The 18638-nt window shown below is 50.4% G+C and overlaps 2 protein-coding genes across 3 annotated transcripts in view; both read right to left on the minus strand.

Annotated features, from left to right (window-relative positions):
- Positions 1-7849, minus strand: part of ABTB1 (ankyrin repeat and BTB domain containing 1) — a 28360-nt gene extending 20511 nt beyond the window's left edge. For both annotated transcript variants that reach the window (XM_074836792.1, XM_074836791.1), the window contains exons 1-6: positions 7658-7849; positions 5684-5746; positions 4524-4579; positions 3373-3517; positions 1285-1444; positions 309-354 (exon numbers count right to left, since the gene is read on the minus strand). In XM_074836792.1, the coding sequence (XP_074692893.1) occupies positions 309-354; positions 1285-1444; positions 3373-3517; positions 4524-4579; positions 5684-5746; positions 7658-7713 (526 nt within the window). In that variant the 5' untranslated portion in view covers positions 7714-7849. The remainder of the gene's footprint in view (positions 1-308; positions 355-1284; positions 1445-3372; positions 3518-4523; positions 4580-5683; positions 5747-7657) is intronic.
- A 638-nt stretch (positions 7850-8487) lies between these two features.
- Positions 8488-18638, minus strand: part of PODXL2 (podocalyxin like 2) — a 33501-nt gene continuing 23350 nt past the window's right edge. The window contains exons 5-8 of the mRNA XM_074835944.1: positions 16630-16786; positions 15021-15082; positions 13162-13341; positions 8488-12811 (exon numbers count right to left, since the gene is read on the minus strand). Of these exons, the coding sequence (XP_074692045.1) occupies positions 12602-12811; positions 13162-13341; positions 15021-15082; positions 16630-16786 (609 nt within the window). The 3' untranslated portion in view covers positions 8488-12601. The remainder of the gene's footprint in view (positions 12812-13161; positions 13342-15020; positions 15083-16629; positions 16787-18638) is intronic.

The raw sequence follows: 18638 nt of genomic DNA on the forward strand, positions 1-18638 counted from the left end.
ACAGATTTACCTTCCTGACGTTAAAAATATGTTCTCCACATCCATCCAACCAACCAACCTAAGCTGATTTTTTTTTAATTGACTGTATAGTTATTGGCAAGACAACAACTGGCAAAAGGTACAAACAATTTGGAAGAGCTGGGGATTGCTCACATTCTCCCCTTCTGCCAGCAGAGAGGATGTGCTGGCAACTCCTGTACCCAAACACGGCTGTCAGCAAGCCTGCGCCACCCAAAGAGCACTACGGCAGAGGCACAGCCCGTTGCCCACCCGCCGTGTATACACACACCAGACAGTAAATCATTTACCTGTGTATAAATACTGCAGAAGAGAGCCAAAGGCTGCTGGATTAATCTGAAATAAAACATGAGAAAGTTACCTTTAGATTTCCCAGGAACTTAGTAATAAGCCTGAAACTTGCCTAGATACAAACACGATCCCAAAGAAGTCAGAAAAGCCCCATATAAATAGCACCTCACACACTGCACCCGATTTCCTTGCTCCTCACATAACTAATGCTGCCACTCCACCTGTCTTACACAGCTCTTTACATGCATCAACTGATTCTAAACCATGTGCCTGTGGGGACAGGACCTGACTAGTGGAGGTGCTCCAAAGACACAGTTGTGATATAGGCTCTGTAAAATCCAGCCTTTCGCTGGTCGCAACCATTTCCAACTCTTCTTCATTTGAGAGGAAAGACATGTTCTTGTACAAAGAGAAAGGAGAGACATTAAGCAGTGTCCTGAGAAACTGGAAGTATGTCTGTCAGGAGAGGTTTTGCACAGCCACAATCAAGCTATAGAAAGGTATGCCAGAGTACTGGTGATTAACGGATGGAAAGCACTTATGGCCTATTACGGTTCTTGCAGCAAAGGCAACAAAAGGGACTCAATTAGTGCCCATTATGGAGGTGATGTCTTCACCACAGACCACCTGTCCACCAGGAATTAGACAGACTCAACTCCTCCCACAGAGGAGTCGTGACACAGCTGGCAGATGGTAACAGCTACCTGCTACTGCAATTAATTTAAGATATGGTTGAGCCCCCGACAGAGGGAACAAAGGGGAAGTATGCAGCCTACAGGCTTTTGCTATCTGAGTAAGATGCTATTTTACTGCATAAAGTGCCTCCACAAGCCCCTCTCCTTGACTAGGGTCATCCTGAGCTCCAGGAGCTGTTCACTGTGGAAGTTAACCCTCAAACTGTCCTTCCTACACAGTTTTCTCACCCAGCTGAAACAGAAAAAGAAAGGAAAGAGGTGAAAGCGCAGCTTTGCTCACCAGCGGATGCTTCAACACTATCATGTTCTTCCCCTTCCATTTGGTCTCAAACATTTCTGCAAAGTAGGCGCTGCGAGCGCTGAGAATGCAGCGGTGGGCACAGAACGATTTGCCGTGAACAATGAAAACAATGTCGCTTTGGTAACCCTGCTCCAGCAACCTGCAAGGACAAAGAGAGGGAAAATTCAACGCTGAATGAGAAAGGAGAGAATGGAGTAAAGCCAGTGGGGGACACGGTACAATTAGGTCTAAATGAACAAATACCTCTGGACATTGCAGTCTCTCCCTGCCCAGTTAGGCGGCCAGCACAGGGACTGGTACTGTCACATACTAGACTGGGATCTCTCTCTCCCTCCAGTGACTCAAAGTTAAGTTTCATTAGTGCAAGAGGGAGGCTGGAGAATGAAACCTCTCTGCCTCAGGAGAACCCATGAACACAGAGAACAGATTTTAAAGAGGAACTAGTTCCCCCAAACACATGTCTAAAGGTTAATCCTGTTTTTAAATTGTTAGATGACAAAAAGCCAGACAGAAGCACACACTTTCAAAAGGAATTACACCACTACAAAGTAAGGTGCAACTTTCCAGCTCTCTGGACACTGTCAGTGTGCACGCTTTAACCGTGCAGCAAACAGGAGAGGACTTGATGTCACCCACCCTCAGAAGAAGGAAGGATGTCACAGGCATGAAACGCAGGCAATTACCACATCAGAGATGAAACCTTGTTTGTGACTGCATGCCCATACCCTTATTCTTTAAAAGGGAAAAAAAAAAGATTGCTACTTGCAGAGTTTACAGCAACATTAGCAGTGTTTCCTAACACCCGTCACCCCTGGCATAGATATCCTCCCAAACATCCCCAAGAGGTCAAACCAGGCAGACATCAGGCATCGCACTCCTCCTGGAGAGAGGACTGGTGCCCAGAAAGGTGTGGGGTCACACAAGGAGAGGATGTCAGAGCAGGGTCTCAAATGCTGATCTCAGTCTCCTGCCACTAGAACATCCTTCCTATTAGTGTCTTGCCCAAAATAAAATAGAAGCAGTTAGGTGTTTATTTTTTGCCCCCCTACTGTTGCCCTTTGTTTTATAATGAAAGGTCTGTTTGGAATGAGAAGCAGAAAACAGTACATTTTAGTTTTCATGTGCACTCAACCCTGCATGAGCCACACACTCACCAGGGGAGTGATAAATCACCCTGCAAAATTCTACTTCCCTGAAAGGCAGAATCTGATTTTACTCAGATAAATGAGTTTCCTTCCTCCCCTCTTTCCCCACAGCCTCAGAAATTAGGACTCTGTAGTAACGGGAAGACTGTCAGATCTTTCTAGGATTTATTTGCTCTCCAATTCCGAAGATACAGACGCTGAAATCTTGTGGGGTTTTTTTTAAGTCAGTCCAATGGGGAGGAAAAACAAACAAACAAACAAAAAAGCAAGTCTGTGTAATAGCATCAGAACTACCAGGGTAGAAAAACAGCAAGAAGAAAAGATTAACACTATTCCTCTACTCCTAGAACAAGCTGGGCTTCTTCTCAAGCTCTAGGCTAAGACTACAAGGTGTGACAGGCAACTTTCAGAAACATCTTAAAATTAACACGTTTTAATGAACAAAAAGAAAGAGCTGAGCACTGCTCTATAAGTCAGTTTGAGGCTTCTTAAGGTGCTCTATTTCAGAAATGAGATACCTATTCTCACTGCTGGAAACCTCAGCTCCCAGGCTATAGCACTTCAGGCCTGAAATTTAATTTCAGTTGATATATTATCCTACATCACTAATGTGGTTTTAGTGATCAGATCAGATTCAAGGATGACAGTCTAATGCTTCTGCATCATAAAGACCAGGTTTCTGTTAGCTCTGGAGTGTGTGCCTCAGTCACTGGAGGCTCTATTTTAACCACACACATACCTGGAAGTCAATCCTTAGGGCACAAAGGAACAGCCCTTAGGAAGCTCTACGTGCCCAGAACGAGACAGGGTACTGATCAGGTGCCTTTCAAATTTGCCCTTAACAGAGAGCTTGAATATGCAGGTAAACAGCTAAGGAAGGATGACAGAAGGCCTTGCACATGGAGCTGCCTCATCCGCTTACCGCTGCAGGAAGACATCGTAGTAGTCTCTCTTCATGCACTTTGCCGTGATCTGTTTGTACTCCTTCAGCAGACGGCGGATGGCATCACTCAGAGCTCCGTACAAACAACGTTCCCCATCAAACGTGTTTGCCTCACATTTTGCTCCTGCAAAATGATCAAGGTACACGACAGCAGGCAGAGGTAAATCTCTCTTGAGTGTCCCCAAATGGTCACAAACGAGTATGACTTTTGGCTGGTGACAGGTTTTCCTGTGATCTCCTGTGCTACCAAGCACATTTACAAAAACTAAGTTCCCCTTACATGTGCACAACCTAAAGGCGCTCTCCCACAGCAAAATCCCGTTCTGAAGAAGCCATGACTCACTCAAACTGACCCTGGTAATAAGTCTCTCAGCATGACTCCAGCCGTGTTCTGGGAAGAAGAATCTCACTGTACAAAGAGTACGATCGCTTATTGGACTTTTAACAGCTCCTCCTAAAAAGCATTTCTGCCTTGTACAAGGCAAGAGATGCCTCTTTAGGTTAGACTCCACCAGAAATTTGGAGGGCGCCTGCATTTTGCTATTTCAAAACTACACAAGTGGTTGATTAAGATGCTCCGAATGCAGTGGAGGAAATAAACCTTTTGAGATCTGACTCTGCACTCTGATCCCTCTGCCAGAACACAGAACATCACCACTACCTAAGGGAATTTGGGTGCTGGGAACCAAATGGGCAGGCACTTTGCCTGGAAAGTTTTTCTTGCTCTGTTTGAGGTTAGTAAAAGCCCTTGTATTTCACCTTTAAGTCCTGTTTACAAAGCAAGGCTACCAGAAGAGTACAATAAAGTTTTACACAGACAGTTCTTCGGATGAAGTACGTCAGCATACTCCCAACAGCAATGCACCCTTGCAAAACATCAGCTGTGATTTCAGAAAGTCATGCTGCCTCAGCTCATCACAGAAAGCTTCCCTGTGGCAGATTCAAGCAACAAATGGCCTGAAAAAGGCACCATGAAAACGCATCCAGGGCTCCCACTGCAGCCTGAGATCACTGATCAGATGGCTGATTGTAACAGAAGAAGTTTCCACAAGGAACAGCTAGGACATACAATCCCTAAGGACCAGTCTGGAGAAAGACATTGCACCCATAACCAGGACAGTTTTGCTCACCATTGGCTAGAAGATAGCGTACAAGCTCCTCGTGTCCACAGAGGCAAGCGTAATACCTGACAAGAACAAGAGAAAGAAAATTAGAGATACAGCAGGAAGCAGAATTCAGTGTTTGGGCACACCACAGCATGCAGACCTCAGCACTGAGCCATCCCTGACAAGCTCAGAAGGTGACTCCTCACATGAGGGAGGAATTACTACCGAATAGCACAGAACTCTGACCCCAGCAACAGACTAAGCAGGATCTGTTCCCAGAACTCCTAGGCACTGCTGCCCTGCAAGGAGATCTCAAGGTCCCAATCTGAGTTCAGCATCTTCTGCTGCACCACCCACCAGCTGCCAAATCCATCCTCATTTTAATGGAGTTCATTTTATGGGCACTCAGCAATTCCATGGAATTCTCAAAAACACTCCTCGCTCCTTCTGTCGTCAGTCTGACTGCTGCACGCTGTGTTAAGGGAACAGCACACACACCCGATGTACAGCAAATCCACTCCTCAAAGTCCTGCTTACAAGGAGTTTTGTCTTCCCTTTGACAATCTAAGCCTTTCATGATTCTCTTTCACAAGGACCTCAAACTGTCCCACAAACTAGGGGGATCCTGTAACGTGCACTGCAGCAGGCAAACACCTACCTTTACTTTGGGAAGTTATTCCGTACTCTAAATATATTGCAATGCCCAAATGCACTTTGAAATCGGTATGTGGGGAGGTAGAAAGCTCACACCACCCCCCTCAGCACCATCAGGGGATTCTTCACTACCTACTGCACATTCAGAGCCTTGCCAGACAGTGATCCCATGGTCCCTTTGCATTTCACCAAGCCAAGCCTTCACCTACGAAGACAGGCTAGAATGGCATGGACTGTGAGGGGGGAAAGGCCTCATCAGGCCAAGAACTGCTTAATCCAGGTAATTTGGTCACAAAATTGATCACCCTTCTGAGCACTACGACAGCCAGCATCAGTCAGAGGGGGAGACAAAGACGTATTTAGCAGAGCACCCGCAGAGAAAAGAAGCAGAAATACACAGCCAAGTCTCCCAAAAAGCAGAACCTGAGACATTTTGTAACAGTGCTCCTAGCTGCTGATGCAGAGAGAGCAAAGGAGCTCTGAAAGCCCTCCCCTCCCACCCAGCCAGCACTCTAGACCACAAGACTCACAGAGGTGTACTGTCCCATTTATCACGGACATTAATTTCCACGTCTCGCTGTTCAAGAAGGTATCTGGAAGAAAAGGAAGAGCAAAGTTGTAACTTTATCCAGCTGCTCACTCAGTCACATTCTCCTCTTTAAAAAGATGCAACTTTGAGTCTGTACAGTAACCTCCAAAGGCATGACAAGAACTTGCATTTGACTTGGGGAGCTGTCAGCCGCGGCTGAAGGGGCATCAGTCACATCTTCAACCCGAAGAACAGCCTTCTGCAGCAAGGCCTGACAGCTCCCTTCAATCTTAAGCAGTACGTCAGAGAAGAGGAGGATCAAACCCACCTCCTGCTGACCCCTAACAGGGCAGCAATCACAAAAGAAGCCTGAGCATTTCAGCAGCACCTTCACATTCCTACAACACTCACAACCTGGATGCTTACAAATACGTGGCCACACTTTTAACGCCAAGGCTGGATTCTCATCCTGCCTGTGGCTTTTCTTGCCACAGGTGACAACATCAGTGCTACTCCAGACTGCTCTTAACTCCCGCCACTTCCTCGTTCTGCATGTTTAGCCTGTAGCCAACGCTGGCAACGCTCCCTCTTTGGCACCTCTAGAAGCCAGCCTTTGCCTTGCACACAAACGTCCTACACAGCCTGGCTCTTACAGTCTGTCCCAAAACACTGCAACCACCATCTCTCTTAATAACATGTAAAAGTCCCTCTCTGGCCTTCACAAAGATTCTTAAGCTGTTCTTCTCATCCGCCACATCAGTCCCCCCCTTTCACTCCCTCCATCCTTTCTGTCTCAAACTTCAGCTTCCTCTGACCACATTCAAAATCTGAAGCCACTCAGCTCCTTTCTACTCTGTCTCCTGTGGTCAGCTCATCCCCTCTGCTTTGACAGCGTTCCCAGACCGATCATTTCTCCACTATCACTTCCGTGTTGGTCATCTTAAACCTCTGCAAGGCCACCTGCAGGGCCCCTCCTTCTACAGTAAAGCCGCAATTTACTGCTTGCAGTAAACTAATCCAACACAACTGCTAACAATGATCCGCAGACCTCGTGTATCTGCCTACTCATCCTTTGTTAGCGAGCACCTCGAAACAGAGAGGCTCCTTCTGATTATCTGGAAGATCCACGTGTTGGAAGCTGGAAGAATCAAGTGGAAAAAAAGGCAAAGAGCATTCTTAGACTCAAACTGTGAGATGCAGCAGAAGAGTCTGTTGTAAACTCTGGGCCTTTGTGTTACAACATCCACTCACCCTGCAGACCACAAGCCCATCTGATCTGAAATCACTGCAGCTAGGCCATACTGCTCCAACGTGAGCAAGGAGACTTGACCCAAAATTTAGCAGCCCGGTATTTCTCAGCCATACTACCACAGCCTCCAGCACAAGGTGTCAAAATATCTCCACAGTGATTACTTCCCAGAGATCTAGCTTCCGACCGACGCAAATACAGGTTCCAGTGGTAGAGAACGAGCAGCTGAAGAGACTTTTGCAAGGACGTTTGCCACAGACAGCACCACAGCAGCGAGGTACGCAGCCCCGCCCGACGGTCAGACGCCTGGATTTCAAGAAAACAGGCAAACCTCACACAGACTTGAGAGCGCTAGCGAAGACTCCGCGTACACCCAATTCCTTGGGGGAAAAGCAAGGCGCGTTTATTTATAAAGAAATAAACTCTCCGCTTCACACCGCAGCTAGCTCCCGGCCCCGCGGCCCCTGGAGACCCCCGGCTGCGGGAAGCCGCGGGCTCAGCGGCCGGGGAAGGCCGGGCAGAACTTCTGGTAAATACAACCCGCGGCGCGGCCCCGAGAGCGTAACGGGCACGGGGAGGCCAGGCTGCCCCGCCAGGCCCGGCCCCGGTCCCCCGGGGGGCTACAGCCGGTAAAGGCAGCGGGTGCTGCGGGGGGACGCCCGGGACGGCTCCGCTCCCCTCCCCTGGCCGCCGCGGGCCTGGCGGCGCGGCCCCGGCCCGGCTCACCGGACGCGGCTCACGTCGCCCTTCTTGCAGCTGGTGAACAGGTCGCTGGTGTCCATGGCCGGGGCAGGCCGCGGGGCGGCGGCGCCGCATTGACGCGGAGAGCGGAGGGCAGCCGCCGGGACCGGGCCGCGCCGGGCCGAGCCGAGGGAAGGGGTCGGAGGAGCAGCGGCGGCGGCGGCGGGACGGGGCGGAAGCGGCGGCGGATGTAAACAGGGCGGAGGGGGAGGAGCGGCCCCGCGGCCCAGCGGCGCCGCCACAGCGTCCCCCTGCGGCCTGGGGGAGCAACTGCCGCCAGGCGGCGGGGCGGAACTGGCGGTGCCGCTGCCCCGGAACACGGGGAGAAAGGGGGGAAAACGGGGGGGAAAGGGGGTCTGGTCTGGACCAAGCATGGCGGGGGGGATGCTCTGGAACACGGCTGAGAGGGGAGCCTGGTCCAGAACGTGGTGGGGTCTGGAAGACACGCACTTGCGTGGGGTCAGCTCTGGAGCAGGGGTGGGATGGTGGGGGGGCTGGTTGGGGGGCACCTGCTCTGGGACACGGATGGCACAGGGTGGGCACACATGCAGGGGCTCTGCTCTGCAGCAGAGGCTTGTGCTAAGCCAGCCTGGCAGGGAACAGGGGTCCTGGGGGGAAGGGGGCACCCCACAGGGCTGGGACTTGCACCCCACATGGGGAAGCCAGTTTCCCCCAGCCCGGGCACCTGGCACGGCTCTGTGGGGCAGGGGGGGCAAGGCTGACCGCCCCCCATCCCGGCAGAGGGACCCTGGCCAACACCGTGTGAACAGATGTGAATTCAGGCAGATGCAACCAAGCAAAGGACTCCACTCAGGTCAGTGTTCAGACACCCAGGAGGTGCGTTTTATTGCAAAGAAAACAAAAACCACAACCCTGTCGCTTCCAGGGCCAGACGCGAGTGTTTCTAAGTGTTCTCCAGCAGCAATCCCAAGCAGGGGCCAGGGCTTGCAGGCAGTTTAGGTCCAGCAGGAACAAGGGCGTTGAGAACGGCTGGGAGCCTGGCTGTCAGCGGAGACGAGCCCACGAGGCTCTTGTGAGCCAGCACAGATGAAGGTGGTGGTTGTCTCTGACTGTTCAAGCTGCCCCAAACCCTCTGTGAAGGAGAGAGGTGGCTCCTGCGTGGCTGCGAAGGTGGACGGGAACAGACGAGCTGCTGAGGGCAAGGGCTGCTGTGGGATCCTGCTGCAATGCTCTAAGGTCATACTGCAACAATCCATATGATAAATATAGCTCCATTTCATACTGCATCCTTCGGCCAGAGGGATCCTTAAGCTGGCATCTGGAACTGTATTCTCAACCTGCATTACATACTCCACAGCACGGTTACTGGGTCACTTCTCACTGTTTCTTTACACCCCTCATGCCACCAGGCGTCTGCAGGATGCAAAGCCCTAGCACATGTTGGACTCCACATCACAGATGCTGTTCTAGGCATCTGGGAGGAATCTGCAGCTTGGCCATCCCAGATCTGGCCACCGTCCCACAGAGATGGAGAGCCACGCTGATCTTGGCCGTGCAGCCAGCCACTGCCATCACCAGCGTTCCCAGGGGCACAGAGCTCCTCACACCAGCACCTGATGCTCTCTCTGAAGAGCCACCTCCATTTCAAGCCAGAGCCTCTGTTTTCTGCCTGTGCTCCCCAGGATGAGACGGGGCGAGTGGAGGAGAAGGCGGGGAGATGGAGCTGAGGCCAATGGAGCTCTGGACCAGTGACTGCGGGGAACGTTCCATCTCGTTGCTTTGCAGATGGGGATGTCCTCACACAAACCATCCCTGACGTGCTTGGTGAGAGCCCCTCTGGTCACAGGCAAGTCCAGCAGCCCCTCGTGAATAAAGCAAGTGACTGTCCTAGGCAAGTCATAGGAAACAAATACGCAGAGCTAAGAAGGGGAAAAAGTACTTTTTTCCAATTATTTTTCGTCTCCAACTCCCGGCAGCCACCAGGTGTCAGCGCGATCAAATGTTTGGCAGATGGGACGAGTACGTGGAGAACGATTCCAGGAATCACTTTGTCTCCTGCATCTGCTCTGCTGCCTGGCACACCGCTCTGAGAAGTCCAGCTTTGACAGTTTTTGTTAAAAAGAAGTTCAACTACATTAAGGTGATAGAAAAGCTTCCTGTTACAAACGCTAAGACAAAGTTTCTCTTCCTCTAAATCCTCCCTGTGTAGAGCTGGAAACCCAAGCACTGAACAACAGAGTAAGTGGGCTACCAACAGCCTCTCTACAGTGCTCCCCAGCCCGCAGGTCCCCGGAGATGACCCGTCTCTGCAAGGCTGAGGGGAGAGGGACAACAGTGCAATCGACTTAACAAGATCAGCCTAGTGCAAAAAACATGATACAGAGGAAAAACAAACAGTAAAGGTATAAAAAGTATCACCAGACTAAAGTGAAATGCTATTAACCAGTAGATTTCTGGAGCTAAACTGAGATCATACAGCCAGGTGCACCCTGTCAGAGACAGCAGATTGTTCACAGCCTTGTGACAGCCACCCTTACACACTCTCCAGATGCAGAAGAGAGCTCTACAGTCTCTGGAAAACCTTCAGACCGTAAGAAGCCAGAAGAGCAAATCAGGAGAACTTGCTAACTTATTAATAAGCCCACACAGTCCCCTTGGCTTCTTTAAAGTTTGAAGACTTTACACCAGGTGAAGAGGTGCTGAGCCCAGCCAGAAGCATTGCTTTATCAGCACCTTGTTGTTTCTCTGAATTAGTAAAGGGGAGAGAAAACAGGGCAGCAAAGCAGCTCCTAGCAATGATGTGCATCAAGGAAGTGTTTTGTGGGTGAACTGATTCACATCTGATCGGTGCCATTATCTTTTTAACAGCCACTGGGCATTAAAAATATATTTAATGAGGATTATAGGAACATTTATACGGTGAAACTGCCTAAAGACCATGGCCATGCCAGGCCCTGTTATGCTAAGTGCTATACAAACTTGAATTTTAACTCCATGCTTTAATTTACTCACCATATCATAACAACAACTTGCATTTAATCCTGTGAGCTCCAAAGTGCCATCAACACAGCCACTGAACTTGTGCAGTCTGACTGCACAGACCCATCAAACTCAGCAGGAGCCATCAGCAAGGGGTGGTCATGGACTGTCCCCCGTCATCAACTGCTGGGGCAGGAGAGGGAACTCCTCTGAGCATCTCTGCAACCCTACCAACGAGATACAAAAGGAGCTGATCATCTCCATCTCCTACATAACACAGGGAAAGGTATGGAGGCAGCATAAAAAACACTGAAAACGGGAATCTGGATAGGAAACCAAAGGCTGTCGCCTTTCTTGAATCCCTAATAGACTCATCTCCACGCGGTCCTACCTCGAGATGATCTGTGATTCAGTTTGTATGCAAAGCGCTATGCAAAATGAAACAACAGACTCGTACCTTGGCTTAGGCACTCACATCAGGGATGAACATGCTAAAATATCTGTACATACAGGGGTAGATTTACAGGCTTGGCATCAGGCTGCATATCTGGGGTCTTTCTGTACAAAGGTTCCCTTAAAGACCAAATGCGAAGCTGCATCTCGCAGTAAGCAAGCACGCAGATCACCCTAACAGAGGGAAATGCTGCTGCCTCTGACAGAAGCAAGTCCCTCAATCCCTTGATGACAGAAGAAACAAATGTTCTGGGATTTCAGGCTTGACAGTAGTTCTGAGTCTCAGTTTAGGCAGGGCTCAGAGAACAATTATGCATATTCACGTGCCTTTTATCACACATCTTCAGGGAGCTGGAGCCTCAAAGTTGCCTGAGGCATGCCTGAGAACGTTCATTGGGGAGCTCTTAGATCTGGTTCTCATCTCATCTGAACTGGCTTTTACACTTGCTTAAATGCAGTGATTTTAAAGATGTTACCCCAATTTACACCTGTGGGACATTAAACACTTCCCCCCCTCAGGGCAGGATGTTGAAAAGGAAACAAAAGGACCAGAAAATGATCTGCTTCCAATTTTTTACTTTTCTCCCTGTATAAAAAGTCTCACATAGTCTTTACCTCAAGAAGACCAACTGAAACCAAACTATCCTGGAAAACAGAACAGGAGTGGAGGAGGCCTGCCAGTCTAAAACTGATACTTAGACAAGGGATACTTCGCTGCTGATTTCACAGGCTGTTGCGTGAAAGAGGCATGTAAATGTCCTTTTTTGAGCAACTCTCCAACCTAAAGCAAATTTTCAGCTAAGATGCTGCACCATGGCACCGAATTCTCTGCAATCAGTCAAGCAAGGGTAAAGTGCTCAAACTTTGCAAACTCAGCTTGGAGCTGTGAAGCTGAAAAAGGGAGTGGGGCTGTTTGTGGTTCAAGGGGGGAAATGAGATGACAGTGGGATTTTTTTTCCCCAAATGTAAACATCAGCCCATCTAATTAGCAGCTGAATGCTAGAGCACTAGAAAACCTCTTTTCACATGTGGAATCCAAACTCTGCCCAGGATATCGACTGAGTCTTGGCTCCCCTCCATCCAGAATGCACCTGCAGGGACTGAATGGGATCTCAAGGTCAGTATGTGGCTGCCGTAGCTCCAGCTGGACTCCCAAAGTGAATTTCCTCCCCTAAGCTGGACTCTTGGTGGCAGACTTAGCCCCACTGCCTTGCTTCTCAAGCCCAGCCACTCCCAGCCACTACCAGAGAGCTACAATAAGTGCATTTAAAGGTGATAAAAGCATTGGTGCTACTGACAGGAACACACACACAGAGACCTACAAACCCACCCCTCCCGCTTCCCTCTGTTCAGTGATCCTCCCGGCTCCAAGCCTCAGATGAGGGCTCAGGACTTCTATCGGAAAAACTTGCCCAAAGACTTGACCCATCCCAAGCCTTTAAGAAGTTCCTGAGAAGCCACCTGATCCCATGGTCCATCAGTCAAGATAGGAGAGAGACAAGTGTATTTAAGGGGGTGGTTCCCTCCTTTCTTTTTCTAAAGATGTGTGTCTTCCTCAAACACATCCACATCCTCGCTCGCCTGCTTATTGATCAGGACATCCCAGCTGTCGGGGCCATTGATGGTGTTTCCGCCGTTCACACTTGGCTTCTTCTCCTGCATTTCTGACTGGCTGTCACTGGCCACGTCCAAGGTGGGGTTGTCATGGCAGCCGTTCTCAACAAAGCGCAGCTCCTCGCCGTGCGACTGCGAAGGACGAAAGGAACACAAATGGAGACAAAGGAGGACAGGTCTTAATGCTGCTGAGAAGCACAATTAGACCAGGCTGTAAGGGCCACTGAGGACTCTGCAGGGTCAGTGCGAGAAGGTAAATTCACTCCTAGCCCAGCCCTCGCAGTGGAAATGAGCTGTCCTGAGCACAGCAAGAGACAGGTTTGCATCTCTCACACCCGAATGGGCGCCCTTGCTGCTCCAGCAGTGTATCCAGCTATGTCCAGTAAGTAGACAGGGGAAAACAACCTCCCTCTTAACTTTCCAATCCCCTCCTCCCCAAGGGCTAAGAGTCTGGCCACCTCCTCCGCCCGTCCAGTGCTCACCATGTTCTTCATCTTGGGCAGGCGTCTCTGCCAGCAGTTGTATATGAGCCCCAGTATAATGATGATGGCACAGATGGAGCCAATGATCACCAGTACCACAAAGAGTTTCCCATAATCACTGCGTGTCTGGTTGGGGTGTGACTGGCAGCTTGTTGTGGTTGAGTAATTCTGGATGCCAATCTGGAAGGAAGAAAGGAGTACACTAAATCCCCTGGCCTGCAGACAGGTGGGATCCTGTTCAGACTTCCCAGGGTCCAAATATAGGGCCACCGCTGTGGGCAGAGGAACCAAAAGCCAGGGTTGGGGAGTAGGATATACGCTGTCTTACGTGACCAGAAGGCACACGGCTAAATTTAACACCATCTTCAGTGCAAGGTGACATGTCACCAAATGACAGCAGGCACAGTCTTACCCCAATCACCTGCACAAGGATCACACCTATGTGGAAGACAAGGAAGCTTCCATGGGAGAAACTGCCCAAGATTATGAGTACCCAAAACAAACTATGGACCACTGATGGGTGCTGAGGCTTTGGTGACCGTGTGACAGAGAATGAAACCGTAATAAATAGGTTTCCATTAAAGCTCTGGTCCTAAGAGGGTATAGCGGTCTTTCCACTGTCTTGGAAGTGGACAGCTGCCCACTGATTCAAAAAGCTGCCCTAGAAATGGGCCTCTGTGGTTGCCAGCAAAGCCCAACATTGGTCCCAGTGACTCGGCAGATTTCAAGGGGGTTACATATCAATTTGACAGTATGACGCGTGTAAGAGAACACCCTTCCTCCTCCTTCCAGGCCGTGCTAGCGCAAGGTCAGTGCAATGAGCAGCGTTTCATTATTGATAGAGCTGGAGGCAGGTGGTGAGGTGCTGCTCTGGTAGGATGCACGTTAACACAGGGTCACAGCTGCACAAAGAGGTCAAACCTTGCACTGACGCAAAGCCTTCTTTCTGGACAGATCTAGCTGCTGATACCTCAGTCACACAATTTCTAGAGGGTCAGCTTTTCACACTTTCTCTAGTGTAAGCCAATCAATACAGCACTGAGCACTTAATTTGCTTTGTCGAACTGCACCGGTTTGTTAGGTCAGGGAAAAACCTGAGAGCAGACAGACAGCAAGGCAGTGGCCCAACCCTGCTGCTAACAAGGCAGCAGAATTACTCCAGTAGTGTAAAAAAACCCAAGCTGAACTGGGCACTGAGTGCCTACATATCTCACAGGCCTAAGGAGCAAAGTCAGAAATCATGGGACTAATTTGTCCTCATCTCCACCCTCTTCCAAGCCACCCAGGGTCAGAGGGGAACAGGTGAGGGCTAGAGGCAGCTGGAAGTGCAGCCCAGTCCTCTGCCTGCTCTTGTGTAGGCATCTGTCTAAAGGAGTGAAATGCAGACCCTGGGATTGCAGGAAGAAGGTGTGTGAATGTGTCCCATCTAGTATAGGCACCTCTCCCACCTCCTCCAGCAAAGCTTGAGCTAATGAGAGCAGCCAGTGTAGGTAAATCAGCTGTAGGGTGAGCAGGGCCAAACCTGGGGCTCTGCAGCACCCTCCTCGCCACAGGCAACAGTGTCAAAGCGATGAGACCCAGTATCCCAGCAAAACAAATGTGCGAAAAGCAGCTTCACAACCACGCCAGAAAAGCAGGGAGGGAATAACCCACAGTTACTCTCTTAATGGGAGCAGACGTCTGATGGCCTGGCAACTACCAGAGAGGGGAGAAGGGAGTTTGCCAAGTGTCTGACTCATCTGTTTGCCTGCTGTGGGTTCAGCACTTGGTTGGACTCAGATATGCTCCCAGTTTTCAAGGTGCTTATTTTAATTGTATAGCTAGTCTTAACGAATGGATGCAGGCAGACAGGCTCTTACCTCGGCTAAGCTCCTCTTAACATCCCCCAGTGCCATGAGAACATCTTTTGTAGGGATGATGCCTGTAAAGGAGAGGGAGAGATCAGTGCTGCTCTCAGCTCAGGTAGATGTACTCATCACTGTGAAGTCCCCAACAGAGTGGGAAAGTGCAGTTTTGTTCAGTGGTACTTTATATTAGGAGGCTGAAAGAACGCAAGGACCACAACCAAGTGTTCTTTAAAGCAGGGAAAATAATCCAGGCATGAACTGATGCTAGAGGCACCTAGGTGCCCTCCCCACAGCTACAGAAGCTCTCAGGGTCTCTGTGCACTCTGAGAGTGAGCAGCAACATCCAAAAAGTCATGGAGGCAGGTGCCTATGCTGCCTGATCCAGCCTCCCTGTCCAGCACAACTACTTGCACCTGAGCTGCAGCACTTAAGAGGTCCCACAGAGCTCCACGCTCATCAGCCACAACCTTTCACAGGTGTGTTTTGCTTGGCAGAGCACCCTGGTGAGGTGCTGTGCCTGGCACAACAGCAAGAGGCTGCAGGAGACACACTGCGACAGCTCCACTCCCGGCAGGAGACAGCTTCAGCCAGAGCCACAGGCCCAGCTGGGTCACCCCTTCCTGGGACCCTCCTTCCCTAACAGCTCCCAGGTGCTCTCCAAGCCAGAACAGGAGCAGTCAGGGAGGATTTAGAGGCTGAGACCCATTTCTCCCTTCACCTGCACAGCAGTAAAAAGAGGAACTGAACAAAAGCTTGATTATTCAGAGCAGAAAATACTTTGGTTCCTGAGGTTTCTAAACTCAGGGGTATCTCCCAGCCTGGCTGTGCTTCTGGAGTTCAGAACTGTTTTCTTCTCCAGGATGGGGGATGTCCCCTCTCACGATGTCATAAGCTTAGTTTAGAAGACCAAATGTTCACCAAAGCCTTTTCACCGGCACGTGCTCCAGCCCAAGGGCTTGGGAGACATGCAATGATTTAAGGCATCAACACAGCAAATACCACTTAAATGTTAGCTCTATTTTCCTATCACTGTGGGACATTTTAGAATACTGTTGGCTTTTTTTTTCATATAGGCCATAATGTCAACATTATTATTCTTAGCCGTCTGCTAAGCAGGCAGCAGCATCAGTACAGGAAAAGCACCCCCCTACCAAAAGGGGATTAAAGAGATGGTAAAATGTTCCAGCCCACCTTTCACTGTCAGCTTTTGTTTCTTTGGGGATGCAGGGGAGGCACCATCAGGACTGGCCCAGTTCAGACAAGACTTAAGTAGTGTTAAGAAGTGAACTAAGAGCAGGCTGCCATGTCCTGCCATTGCAGTGGCCTGCCTGTGGAGGAGAGTACATAAGGACTGGGATAAAGCTGAGGGATACTTGAATGAAGGCAATCCAGGGAGGGAGCAAAGCAGGAGGCAAAGCGCAGAAGATGGAGCTTCATGCAAGTGGTGGGGGACAAGCCAGAAGGCAGATGTCAAGAAAAAGGGTCTTATGTCCTCAGTCCCCCTCCATCTCTCAATTGGTGGGATTGAAACGGACTGGAGAGAGAAAGCTCCTTCCTCCATTTGAGAGCCCCTTAAACACAACCCCCCCATCATGGGAAAGCTCCTTCTCTCAGCACTTACCCTGTTCCCCCGCCAGTGTCATGAGCAAGTGCTTGTCGTTCTCATTGGGTTTGCTCAGAGAGATCAGCCAGCGGTCCTGCAGCCCATCCGCCTGTCTAGAGAAGGCATCCTCCACCAGTGCCAACAGCTGGGGACCCCTCTCCAGCCGAAACTCCTCCTGTCACAGGAAAGGGACCTTGGTGAGCACATGGTGGGGACAGGGCATGCGTAGCACCGCAGGGCTGGCAGGGCGGCACGGCCCAGAGCCCTGAGCCAGGCGTGCCCAAAAGCCAGCGATGCTAAACGTGGTGCAACTCTCTCCGCACAGCCCCAGTGCCCCAGCCTGGACCCACACACATCTCCTGACACACCAACCCTCCTCCAGGGCTCCTGTGGCCACCACACGCCCCACACTCTGCCAACCCAGCTCCCCCAGCACACAGAGATCCTGAAGCGATGTTATGGTGTAAGGCGAGAAGGAAGCAGCCAGGTTCTTCCCCGCAGCCAGCGCTGGGTCAGCGGGTGCCGCCCAGCCTGACGTGCTCCAGCCATCCCTCAGTGGGCTCCTTTGCTGCTTTCTCACTCCTGTGTTTCTATTCTTATCTCCGGTTGCCATGCCAACCTGAAGGCCACACAGATGATTAATAAAATGGAGAGCTCTTGTTGCCATGGCAATTTGAAGCGCTCAGGGCAGGCACAGGCCTGTGCCGAAAATGGCCTAATTGGAAAAGACACCGATGACTGAGGCCTGAATCACAAGGGCCTGCCAGTGCCTCCTCTCATCAAGTTACGGTTTCGGCACGGGGAGGCAGGAGCAGCAGCATGAGGATGCAGCGCCATGCTGCTCAGCTGCAGCTCCAGCCACAGCCCCACTGGCAGCCTGCAGCTGGTTTGGGGGATGCAGAGGAAGGGGGAGCAGCTGAGCCCAAGAGCAGGAGGAGGACAGAGGTGAGATGTTTCTAGCGATGGGGAAAACAGAGGTTGCAGAGCACGGATAAATTCTCCGTGGTGGAGAAAAGGGAGCTGTGAAGGAGCTGAGGTGGAGGTCGGCTCCTGACGCATAGCCAGGTACCACTGTTGGGTCAGATCCTGCAGCCCTCACTTGGGCAAAATTCCCAGGTATATTGAGTGGGAGAGGTGCTCAGAAAGAGACTGAAGTGGCTGCCTTGCCCAGAGCCCGTTAGGAAGATAAACGGGCTGCCAGCTTAACCCAGCAATACAGACATCATCCCTGCAGCAGGTAAAAGCCTGGTGCTACGGAGAACATTAAAGCTCAAGGTGCGACCCTCTGGAAGGGGCTAAGCATCCTCCACGTCCCTCGGCTTTTCAGCGGGACTCGGTACCACACTAGGTTGGGGCATCAAAACATAGGAAATACGCGAGGAATCCCCATTCACACTGATTTAAACTACAGCGCTTGCAATGCAGATTCTCCCTCACAACCCTGGAAATCCAAACACCACAGCGTTTGGATACAGAAACCAGAAAGCAAAAGGGACAGGCAGAGGGTAGGCAAGCTGCCCAAACTGAGCAAATTACCACAGGTAGGAAACAAACTGCATCAACATCAGTGGAAAGGAGAGGAGCGTGATTCCAGCTTCAGCCATGCAAAGTGGTAATGGGAGGCAGGGAACAAAGCAATGTTCATGTTAAATATGTATGTTGACAAGTGTCCCTTTGAATAAAGGGGAAGACAGCACAAATCATTCATTGGGAAATATGTTTTGAAACATGAAATCAAGTAGAAAAACAGTTCAGTCCTGCCTATCCCAGGGCACTGTCTTCTTTCAGCAAGGCAGAACTGAGGATTCAACAATAAAGACAGAGTTTGGTCAAGAGACATCTGCTTTTCAGTTCTCACCCTTCCAGTAGTTTAAACAACACAAGTGCAAGTGACCACAGGAAGGAAGCTACTACGTACACAAAATGAACCAGCATTTAAACTCCACAGAAATGGGAGAAAGAGCAAGGGGACTAGGACATGGAGGAAACAGGGCAGCAGGACTTTGGTCTTCAAGGATCAGTTTTCC

Source organism: Strix aluco, chromosome 11, assembly GCF_031877795.1.
Source record: "Strix aluco isolate bStrAlu1 chromosome 11, bStrAlu1.hap1, whole genome shotgun sequence".
In the NCBI taxonomy this organism is placed as follows: Eukaryota; Metazoa; Chordata; class Aves; order Strigiformes; family Strigidae; genus Strix; species Strix aluco.